At 42.5% G+C, this 11628-nt stretch overlaps 2 protein-coding genes across 2 annotated transcripts; one reads left to right on the top strand and one right to left on the bottom strand.

Moving 5' to 3' along the window:
* Positions 1–1153: 1153 nt before the first annotated feature.
* On the bottom strand, positions 1154–5801 carry LOC109467098 (pyruvate dehydrogenase E1 component subunit beta, mitochondrial-like). The gene is made up of 10 exons (XM_019765004.1): positions 5709–5801; positions 5542–5601; positions 4951–5058; positions 4603–4665; positions 3669–3812; positions 3116–3293; positions 2886–2996; positions 2384–2475; positions 1911–2052; positions 1154–1660 (listed from the first exon to the last, which is right to left on the bottom strand). The coding sequence occupies exons 1-10, from the start codon at positions 5733–5735 to the stop codon at positions 1512–1514; spliced, it is 1074 nt and encodes a 357-aa protein (XP_019620563.1). The 5' UTR covers positions 5736–5801; the 3' UTR covers positions 1154–1511.
* Positions 5802–6071: 270 nt separating this feature from the next.
* On the top strand, positions 6072–10986 carry LOC109467097 (phosphate carrier protein, mitochondrial-like). The gene is made up of 7 exons (XM_019765003.1): positions 6072–6385; positions 7166–7287; positions 7538–7717; positions 7932–8113; positions 8260–8432; positions 8760–8870; positions 10097–10986. The coding sequence occupies exons 1-7, from the start codon at positions 6247–6249 to the stop codon at positions 10261–10263; spliced, it is 1074 nt and encodes a 357-aa protein (XP_019620562.1). The 5' UTR covers positions 6072–6246; the 3' UTR covers positions 10264–10986.
* The last annotated feature ends 642 nt before the right edge of the window (positions 10987–11628 follow it).

Here is an 11628-nt window from a genome sequence, read left to right as displayed (position 1 = left end):
CACCCCACTGGTAGACCTCCCTGCTCTTCCCCACACCCCACTGGTAGACCTCCCTGCTCTTCCCCACACCCCACTGGTAGACCTCCCTGCTCTTCCCCACACCCCACTGGTAGACCTCCCTGCTCTTCCCCACACCCCACTGGTAGACCTCCCTGCTCTTCCCCACACCCCACTAAATACATTGTACATGTAACAGCATTGGAAAGGAAAATGAAGACAAGAAAATTTAATACCTTTAGAATTTAATAATACTGGATCATCTCTTCACTGGGATTTTACCAATACAATATACTTTTCAAATGGACCAAGTAAAAGCAACATTTATGTCTACAACATATATGAAATCGCACCCTTCACTCCTTGCCAATACCTGCATGCATTCCCCACACATGGCAGAAGGTGTGCCCTCCACAACATTATCTTCCTCCACAATGGAACAGAAGGTGTTAAGATTTGACATTATATGAATCAGTGTGTCCTATTGTGTTTTCTGACATGCTGAGGACAGCTTAAGCAATATTTTTTCTAGTGGTCTTGACATAATTGTATTAAAAGGGAGGGAAAAACAATGTGCATTCTAATGCCTCCAAAAATACTAGTCACAGGCTGAACACAGATACTTGGACTGACATTGAATGGTCTTCTAATACATATATTATTGCCTTCTGATTCCACAAATAGAACTTGCATACAATTCTGACAATCGCAAGAAAACTTGTTTTCCTAAAGGATATTCCTTGCCAAGTCTCTGTTGTGTTCCTCTCACACAGTTGTACCTGGTTCAAATACAAAACACATCAGATTCCAAACAGACTTCCAACCTGCACTTATACTGTCATAGAGTATGTTGAATCTGTAGTACTGTATATCTGATACCTCTGCTCAATTTACAATCAGTTTGTCATTGTTAAGATCACAGCTGGCTATAGTAAGCATGAGTGTAATTTCATCCCAAAACATATTTATGAATCGAGGTATATTTAATGACTAAAAAGTGTAAGAAACATTTTTCACACTTGAACTGTGGAGCGGTATGAAATATCAAGAGACAACAAGACTAGTTCTTTGCTGAAGCTGGTCTGAAATTTATCTTTATTCTTGATCCTGACTGACAATATTACTAAATGTCTTTTAAATGTGGGTTCCATTTTAGTTTTTTTCATTTAAAGAAGACTCAAAAACAAATACGGATCAGCCCATGACCCCACATAATTGCTAATGTAGCCTGTATTCAAGATACCACCTGAGTCATTGGACATCCTGAAATCTTTTGTGTCTCGTGTTTAAAAATATTTTAATTTTACCAGCTGTTGTCAGAGGAATTTGTACAAATCATGCTCTAGATATAAATACGGCGTCCATTAAAACAACACAATGTTTGGGAGCATCGCTGAGTAGGATCATCATTAAAGGACATGGATGGGATAATTTAAACAAGTAATGTGCCCCCCTCCCCCTCCATGTAATGCGGTACAAGACGTGGTATTTTAGGACCTAAGGTTCAGGGTGTGTCACTGGATGTGGAGAGACTTCTTGACGACTGTGACGACGTCTTGGGGACCGGGAAGACTGGCTCGTTCCAAGGTGGCGGCGTACGGCATGGGGACGTCTGCTCCTGTTACACGGTACACCGGCGCGTCCAAGTAGTCAAACGCATCACCTTCATCACACAAAGGACATCGTAGATGAATTAGATGTAAGGACAGTTAAAATACAGAGCAATAAAGTTTCAGTCAAATGAAAATGCAGTGTCAAAGAGAAGGGCAAGTTGTAGAAGAGGTGGTGATACTATCAAGGCAACAACATGCCTCAAACTACACTATAGCAACCAGGTTAGGATCATTTCACGATTCAACTCTTAAGCATAAACACAAGCCATGAACAATCCACAAGTTTGCCATGTTACTCACTTTCCATGATCTTTGCCACGATCTCGGCCCCAACACCAAACTGTGGCCAGCCTCCCTCCACCGTCACCAGGTGGTTTGTCTTCTTGACTGAGTTGATGAGGGTTTCCTCGTCCATGGGTCTGATTGTGCGCAAGTTGATCACCTGCAAACAAACAGCAAAGGAACTTTTGAAGTCTGGAATCCCTATTTTAACTCCAGTTTGCTCCAACAGTCACTTCCCAAGAAGTACAGTTTTCATAAATAATTCTTTACAGCATTTAGATTCACTGAGAGGATACTTTACAATTCAATGTAATCATACAAAATGGAGAAACTGAACATCATTAGGGATCTGATTGCAAGCCATTTACACAAGATGGTTTTTCTTACTTGAACTATAGGATTGTCAGTGAACAGTACACAGTGAACCTTCACTTCGCCTTGGCTCAAAAAACACCTGCATACTGCAGTGGTTAGAGTTACTCTTAACACACCTCACAGAAGATGTTTTCCTTCTCCAGGATCTGAGCTGCCTCCAGACATAACCCCACACTTTTGGAGTGGGACACCAGGGTACAGTGGGTGCCTAGTAATGGAACAGAAAACAAGTTTGGTGCCATGTCTACCACACAAGGAGGCAGTGTTTGAATGTGGCTACACTAATAGTAAAAAACATTAATTTCATTTACTTCCATTGTGATTTATTTTGCAGTAGGAGAGAAAGGGAGGATTTTAAAAATCTTGGTGCACTCACGGCCAGCCAAAATTAGATGCACAGCTCCAATTTTGGGTCCACAAAGGTGCATACCCACCCAACATTAATTTTCAAGCCCTGAATAGGGACAGTATGTTTAAATTCATAGAGTTGAGACTTGGCTAGCACAGTGCACATTCCAACTCAAGAAAATGGTGGGACAATTACTAACTACGTTCGGGAAACTAGTGTATTTGTGAGGTAACATTGTGATATGGCAGGTTTGCATGTTATTTCCCTACCTTCCCTCTCAATCTTTGCCTTGCCGATGGGCACTAAAAAGTCCTCCGACATGGCTTCCTCTGACATCTCAAATGCAGTCCCATACATCAGCTCATTCTCCAGGCACACAACTGCAAGGAAACGGGCACATGTTAACATGGACTTCAGAGTCACTTCATAACCCTTATCCCTTACAATTGTATTGCAAACTCTTCCAGAAACTTGTACTTCACATTTCGCCCCTGCTCACCGGGGTTGGGGTCCCTGATGGCAGACTTGAGCAGTCCCTTAGCGTCCTCTGACGAGTACGGTGAAACCACCTTCAGACCGGGACAGTGGCCGTACCAGGCAGCGAAGCACTGCGAATGCTGTGCCGCCACCCCGGCTGCCGCGCCGTTAGGGCCTCGGAACACGATCGGTACAGTTTGCTGTGGAGGAGAAACAGGTAAACATCAGCGCTTACACCAAGATACTGCATGGCATATACATTGAACCTTCAGGGCTCGAAAAACCACCTGTATATGCAGGTCATTGCAGGAAACTTGGAGATGCTGATGTCCACCTGCACCTAACCTTCTATTTACTGGGTTTGTATATAACGTTATATGTAGTAGGTGTACATATGTATGTACTTTTTATTTGCTGCATTGACTGTTACCACACAATTTAGCACTTAACAGAATGTGTTTATGTGTTAAATAACAGAAGCATATCAGGATCTGAGCTGTACTATTTCTGATTAGTCTATGACAAAGCAGGTTCATTAGGATATTCTGTAACTGATTTATGCAGGAGACACTGACCTTTCCTGCTGACATGTAGAAGGTCTTTGCCGCTGAGTTAACGACCTGATCGATGGCTTGCATGGAGAAATTAAAGGTCATGAATTCACAGATGGGCTTCAGGCCGGCCATGGCTGCTCCAACTGCTATCCCTGCAAAACCCATCTGCAGGAGACAATTTCAATTCAATTTCAATTTTATCAAGAACAGTCTACATAGCAGGGGTACGTAGTACTCCTGAATTGTGTGGACTTTACATAAGTATAAGAAATGCACAAGGCAATTACATACAAAAGTGGGACATGAAACACTAGAACACTAGGTCTGCGTTTGGCTATTGTACAATCTGATTGTGCAGTGGAGGAACGAGTTGTACAGTCTGTTTGTCCGTGCCTTGGGCACCGTGATTCCCCCAGAGTTCCTCAAACACCTCCCTGTGCTGTCCGACCTGGCTCCCGGTACCAAATCATGTAGTGGGTGGTCAGGGCTGAGCATGCGCTTGAGCAACTTGACAGCCGCAAGTTCCCGTCTTTCTCGGAGTGTAGGGAGGTCGGGAACATTCCTCCTTCCCCCCAGAGAGATGATCTTCAAGGTCTGCACTCTCGAGAGAGACAGTTCCTGTTTCTTACTACAACCCACTAGGAGCACATGGCCGTACTCCAGCACAGGCCTAACAAGGGCTGTGTACAACTGGATGAGGTCAGAGACACTCATTCCTTGTTTGGTGAGTAGTCTAAGGAAGTGTAGCCTCCGTGAGGCTTTCGTCACCATCGAGTTGACCTGCTCGTCAAAGGTAAGACCCTTATCTAAGATAAGACAAGGGTGCAATTACCATTTACACACTTATTTGTTGGTGGGGTGTAAAAAATTTTTTTCACTTTTCTTAACCACAAATTAAAATAGATAGATAGCATATAAACATCACATAAAGAGACAACCAAATGATGAAGATGACCTCTGTGATTGGGGTGTCCATTACTCTCCTGTCTCCATACTTTCTCCACAGGCCTCGGCTGACCTGAAGAAAAGACAGAAAGGATGAACATTTTCATCATACACCAGATGCATACTAGTATTACATCTTGGCTTCAAAGCTGGTTCAGATATTTATATTCTTTAGACTGTTGTTTATTTACACAAACACATTAACTAGCACTAGTAGCAGGCAGATGTGTGCTTTTCATATCATCTGGTCATAAAATCATCTTGGCACAGTCACACGATCACACTACAAATGTATCCAATCCCTAAATTAAGTTTGTAAATTAAATTGTATGATGTAAAGAGGATGTTGATTTCTGACCTTGTAAGCTCCGTCGTACTCTGCCACCTCCTCTCCTAGGAGGAAGACTGACTCATCCCTCTTCATCTCTTCATTAATGGCAGTGTTCAGGGCATCTCGTACTGTCATCTGCACACAGCAATACAATGTCTTGTCATGCAAAATCCCTTTTTTGTCCACTTCATTGTACATCTGAAAGTGATCTAATTTCAACTAGATGCCCTTGGAAATCTGGGCCATTTTGATACTAAAAATATTGACATTTTTGTAGTGTTCCAACTTGAGGTAATGAACAATGTCACATGTGACTAGTTTAAATGTGACATTAGCTGCACCTAGTATGTACTACTAATTTTACTATGTCATTCAAAACTGTTTGCAATGGTAGGCGTGGTGACAGTGTTTTCCAGCAATACACAAATTGAATTTAGATATCATCATTCTTGTTCTGCTGATCACTATAGCTACAAAAGTACTAGCCGTGGCGACTCTTGATTCGGGCTTACATTGCATTACCCTCTTGCTGAGGGTAATGCAATGTAAGCCCGAATCAAGAGTCGCCACGGCTACAAAGAGCCTCCTACAAAAGTACGAGACAAGGTCGCCTCCCACCTGAGCGGCCACTGGTGATGACACGCTGAAATGGCGCTTCAACATCGATGTTGAGCACCGCTAGTGGGATGAAAAATAGAAGCAGGTCATTGTTGTGTTTCACAGACATCAGCCGGTCACGAAACATTGGGTATTCATTGAGAAAAAGACCACCAAGTCGAACTTACCCTCGCCAAAGTTTGTAGAGCCGCCATGTTTCGTCTGCTGATGTTACCCACAGTGCATCACGCCATGGAGTTCAGTTCCAGGTTACGCTAAGCCAGACATACGGACTGGTGCATTCTAAACAGGGATGCCCAAAACTGTAGATGTTATAATAGAATTAAATAAGGATAATAGTCTAAAAACCAATATACTCATAGTTATATAAATAAAACAAATATGTATTATATAATAGTGAATTGCTGTATTGTTCGCATTCTTTATAAAAAGTTTTAAGAAGTAAAAGTTCTTTCTACCCATATTAGCTATGGATACATCCATACGATGTAAGGTGCGTCATTCTTTTTATATCCACCAATCACAGGCTGAGCCGGCTGTGACGTATGAGCCCTCCTTCCTGTTCACACCGGGTGGAACGCCATATTGTATGTCGTAACCTTGCGGTGAAGGTTGAACTCTTCTGCTCGTTACAGAGGTTCATAAGGACTTTTGAGGACTCTTTTTCTCCTGGTAGCTCGCTAAAGTATTCCCGCAGAGTTCAAGATGTTTTCCTCGTTCCGAGACGTGGCAAAATGCAACCCTTTTTTCAGCCCGTTCCAGGCGCAGTGTGAGGGGAGGGCACCGGCGAAAGATGGCGCCCTAGTTCCAACAAGAAATCTTGGCGCGGCAGCGGCCGCCGAAGGTCAGTGGTTTATCGACTGGTAGCCATACTGTTCGTACAGTCGGGCACATGCGTGAAAGCTTTCATAGCCAATTCACAGGGATTAAATATATGCAAGAGATTTTATATCTGTTCTTTAATGCGTATGTAGGGTATGTAGCCGCCATGTTCCGTGGAGCACACGTGGAAATTTTTGGTGGAAACGCTCCCGTCCTCCAGTAACTAACCATGGTTCTTGCACTATTATAACCTGTGAATTTAAGCATTATGTATCTGTTGCATCTTCTCTCGATTTAACATGGGTAAACGGATACCGGAACTCATAGCTAGGTCACCTTTTACTGTGGGGTGACCGCCCAGTGCAACATGACCTGGCTGTCTGTCTATGACAAAAGTCCGACTATGTAGGTCGACTCACGTGGTTTTGACCGTAAACCTTATTGCAAAGGATGTAGCATGCATCTTGTACTATGTGTAGCATATTGTGTGTAGTATATTTCAGATAATTAAACGCATTTTGTAATGTTTCCTGAAATAGTTCTTATGTAAAGGTAAGATGAGGGTTCCCCCGCAAGTGACGTTGATGACGTCACAGAAGCCGGCTAGTTGTCTGATAAGTGAATGAGCTTTAAATAATTCCCAAATTAGTTTCTTCTAGACCTTAAGAAGGAAAAGTAGCCTTTTGAATTTAATTCCTATTGTTAATAATTTATATATATATATGCGATATGTAACAGTAACTGTTAGTCTCATATCTTACAAAATGAGATAAAGCTAATTCCTTTGTCTCTCTGTTGTTAGGAGACAGCTGTGAGTTTGGAAGTGCTAAGTACTATGCTCTGTGTGGTTTTGGAGGCATCTTGAGCTGCGGGCTCACACATACAGCCATCGTGCCTCTGGATCTGGTGAAATGCCGCATTCAGGTCAGGACAAGTCTTTAGACTCCTTACAATATATTTGAATATAAACTGTTTCAAATATTGTAGTAACATTTTCTAAGGTGATAGACTAATGACCACTTCAAATGGTGAAATTCTGTTTGCATTCTTTTGTTAGCTATGTAATATAAGATTCAGTCTCACTGTAATTAGTCCAACTCTAATCAAAATTTACTTGTCATGAAATGTACCACTGTAGGTACTTACTATGTCATTGTGAAATGTACCTCTACAGGTTGACCCAGGAAAATACAAGAACCTTGTGTATGGTCTGCGGCTGACGTTTAGGGAGGAGGGAGCTCGTGCCCTGGCCAAGGGTTGGGCCCCAACCTTCATCGGCTACTCTCTGCAGGGTCTGGGCAAGTTTGGCTTCTATGAAATCTTCAAGGTCTTCTATGGTGGGCTTCTGGGAGAGGTAAAGTTTCCACTTGTGTTTATAGTTAACTTAGTGTCAGAGTAGATATTTTTCTTCCTTGGTAGCTGTTTGGCACCAAGTTTGTGTGTAGGACTCTACTAGGACCTGTTTAGATACTGGTGTTTTTTTAAGTGTATATTTGTATATGTTGTTCTTTACTCGTGCTATGTATAAAAAAATGACAGAACATTCATGTTTCCTTTTTGTGTCGCAGGAATATTCCTACACGTACCGAACCTCCCTGTACCTGGCTGCCAGTGCCAGCGCAGAGTTCTTTGCCGACATCCTGCTGGCACCATGGGAGGCCACCAAGGTGCGTATCCAGACCATGCCTGGGTTTGCCAACACCCTGAGAGAAGGCTTCCCAAAGATCTACAACGCAGAAGGATTCAACGGGTAAGCGATTACTTTCCTGTCACAACTTCATGGTGTATTTGTGTTAGATTCAAATTTTGAAAAGGGGTTTTCTTGTGTCTCAGATTATTTCTTGTAACAGATAGCACCTTATTCATGCTGAAACCTCCCTCTCTCAACCCCTGTAGGTTGTACAAGGGCCTGCCCCCACTGTGGATGAGGCAGATCCCCTACACCATGATGAAGTTTGCCTGCTTCGAGAGGACAGTTGAGGCCCTGTACAAGCACGTGGTCCCCAAGCCCAGGGCGGATTGTAACAAGGCTGAGCAGTTGGTGGTGACCTTCGTCGCTGGTTACATCGGTAAGGCTTTGCCACATTCTATAACCTGTTTGGCACAGTGAGGCAATGCCAGGTGAAGTCTTGTCTTGAGAGCCATGGTCTGTGCTGTAATGTATGCAGTAGACCAGTCCCATTTCCCTGCCCAATTTGACAACATGCAGCCACTGTCTCATTGGTAGAACGGCTAATTGCCATTCTCTCATTGGTAGAACTGCTAATTGCCAGGACAGCCAGGCTTGTCTGTAAGAGCAGGTGCTTCAAACCTGAATAATTCCACACAGATAAAGCCAATAACAGCATAAATGTCCTACTGTGAGTTGCATGTGACCATTGTCTTTGTTTTTCCAGCCGGTGTGTTCTGCGCTATCGTGTCCCATCCTGCCGACAGCGTGGTATCCAAGCTGAACAACGACAAGGGCAGCACTGCCATCGAGGCTGCCAAGGCTCTGGGCATGAAGGGTAAGTCTCACCTCAAGTCACTCCACCTTACACAATACAGTAGTTCTCTCCAAGAAGTGTGTCAGTATGTAGTAAAACATAGAGTGGATACATTCCTCAGCTAACCAACATCTACCACACTTTCCAGATATCTTACTGAGGGATTTTGTGACAGATGTCGGTTAGCTTGAGGAATTAATCCACTCTACTTTATACTGCAGATAATATAGTCACTGTAATCATGAATTTTCTACTTCTCATAACTCTTGCTTTCACATCCTTACATCTATTTTCTCACCATTTTGCTTTTGCATTTGAGTGACTCTTTCATGGCTTTTCTTTCCATGCACATTGCTTGGTTTTCCTTACCACTTTCTTCTTTGAATAACCTCATGTACTTCTCTTTTGACTTTATTTTCTCTCTCATTTAGCACTGTTAACAACATTTCATCTCATGATCAGTACTTTTTGTATGGATATTAACCTATATTCGAATCATGTCATCCACCTTCCAACTGTCACCTTTATTCAACAATGACTTAGACTGTATTAACCCAACTGTCTTAAACACTTATTTCTCCTTAATTTATATCAATCTTGGAAAGCCTCAAGGTTTATTCTGAGAGGTTTATGAACATAAAAACAAATCCAAGAAAGAGTTTTAGTTTATTCAAAACCAGTTCAGGTTGTAAGTTTTGAGTACACACAAGGCAGTAGAAGGTTAGAAGGGTCTATGAGCAGATTGGAACAGTGCAGAAAAAAAAGCATCAAGAATTTTTTTAGTTCATTCATGTCAGGTGAGGAGAGTGTGCTTCATGTTAAGTCATGTCTGGCCTTGCTCATGTCCTCTGTCTACTAGTCTGGCATGAAATTTGTGCAAACATCTATAGGAATTAGCCCTTAATGAAAGTACAATAAGGACTGGTTTAGGAATGCAAGAAAACAGCTGGCAACCTATTTAGAAGTAGGTAGATGTTGCAACTGTAGTCAATTGCAAAACAGTGATTTTGTGATTGTTTGCTTTCAGCTTCAGTGTTTTGATGATACAACCGCATGTTATTTTCAGTTAGGTAACAATTTTGTAAAGGGTTGTCTCTGCCAGTTTTCTCTATAAATGAATTCAGCCAACAGAGCCATTGTCTGCACTTAATGTCTGTCAACACAGCTGATTTTTAGAATTTCTAAAATTGAACTGTTGTTTTTTGAGTTTCCTTCCTAACACTTGGCTTTCTTATGTTTGTGACTAGGCTTGTGGAGAGGCCTGGGCGCCCGTATCATCATGATCGGTACGCTGACTGCTCTGCAGTGGTTCATCTACGACAGTGTGAAGGTCGTCTTCCGCCTGCCCCGCCCCCCACCCCCAGAAATGCCCGAGAGCCTCAGGAAGAAGCTGGAGGCAGCTGGGAAGCTGTAAAGTACCAACCACGGAACCGGTGTGGACTGTGAACCCGACTTCTTCTTGTCCATTCTCTTGTCTTAAGCATATCTCATGTCTTGATGTCTCATGCTGTGATTTTTTAGGCTTGCAAGAAATGGTCAAGAAGAACTGTTCACAGGGAAAAGGGAAAAAAAAACTGATGTGAGCAAGTCTGAAGGGAAGAACAAATCTCATTTTTACCACTGGGATACCTACTATCAATCCTTTTTTTTACAAGTAAGCAGGATCAGGATGTAATCTGACAACACGAAACAGTAGTAAACTTGGGGAAAAGCTGCCTTAGGCAAGTCCCATCCACGACATGATACGTAATCCAAAGATAGACATAGCGAGTTTTAAACACCTTTCTTCCAATCCTGCTGTCTTGTTTAGAGTGAACTCTGTCCATGTACATTATGACCTTATTGACTAGACAGTTAATAGACAGTTACTCTTAAATGATGGAATTCAGTAGGATGAAGAAGTCATAAAACTGTCATTTTCATCAGGGGCATTTTAGCATCAACATAAATTTGATCAAAGTTGTAACTATAAATAAAAATCATTTTTATTCAGAGAGATGTAAAGATGTCCGGAATGGTGATATCCCCTGCCCCTTATCAGTATTTATGAAATACGACTTTATAGGAAGGCTGCTCTGAACCATGTTTGCTTTGATGATGTGACAATAAAGAGATTGGACAAGTGTGTAGATAACTGTATCCTTCATTTGTCATGGCTTTAGTCTTGCGATTCATGCATAAATCAGTTTACTCACATATTATACACTTTCAGAAGAAACATTGCTTATGTTCAGAATGGTACATTTTACACAGTTTGGTGATGAAAATTGCGTACAGTGACCACTCTCAAGGCTGCTGGAACGAAGTAAGTCTTACAGAAAAAAAAAGCAAGCTTACACTGACAGACACCCACATTTTACCACCATCTCAGTCATATTGACCAATAGAACACACCTATGGTGAGTGTGCATTTCCTTTCCCAGGTCTTCAACAAATGTAGCTCCCGAGATGTTCACAGACAGATATAGTAGCAGGTGTACCCATCCATGGAGCTTGAGGATTGTCAGGGCAGTTGCTGAACACAAAACAAGGCTACAGCATAACCTGCTTGTATTTTCCCTTTCAGCCTGACCTTTTGTGTATTTTTGTTGATGTTTGTTGTGATGAAATCCCATGTACGCAGGCTTGTGGCGGGGCCTGGGGGTGCGTATCCTCATGATCGGTACGCTGACGGCTCTGCAGTGGTTCATCTACGACCTGGTGAAAGTCCAGTTCCGCTTGCCGCGCCCGCCGCCACCCGAGATGCCGGAAAGTCTGAAATTGAAGCTGGAAGCTGCTG

This window comes from Branchiostoma belcheri, unplaced genomic scaffold, assembly GCF_001625305.1.
Source record: "Branchiostoma belcheri isolate BF01 breed outbred unplaced genomic scaffold, Haploidv18h27 scaffold175, whole genome shotgun sequence".
Lineage (NCBI taxonomy): Eukaryota > Metazoa > Chordata > Leptocardii > Amphioxiformes > Branchiostomatidae > Branchiostoma > Branchiostoma belcheri.
Note: the sequence above shows the minus strand (reverse complement) of the source record. Positions and strands in the feature narration are given on the sequence as shown.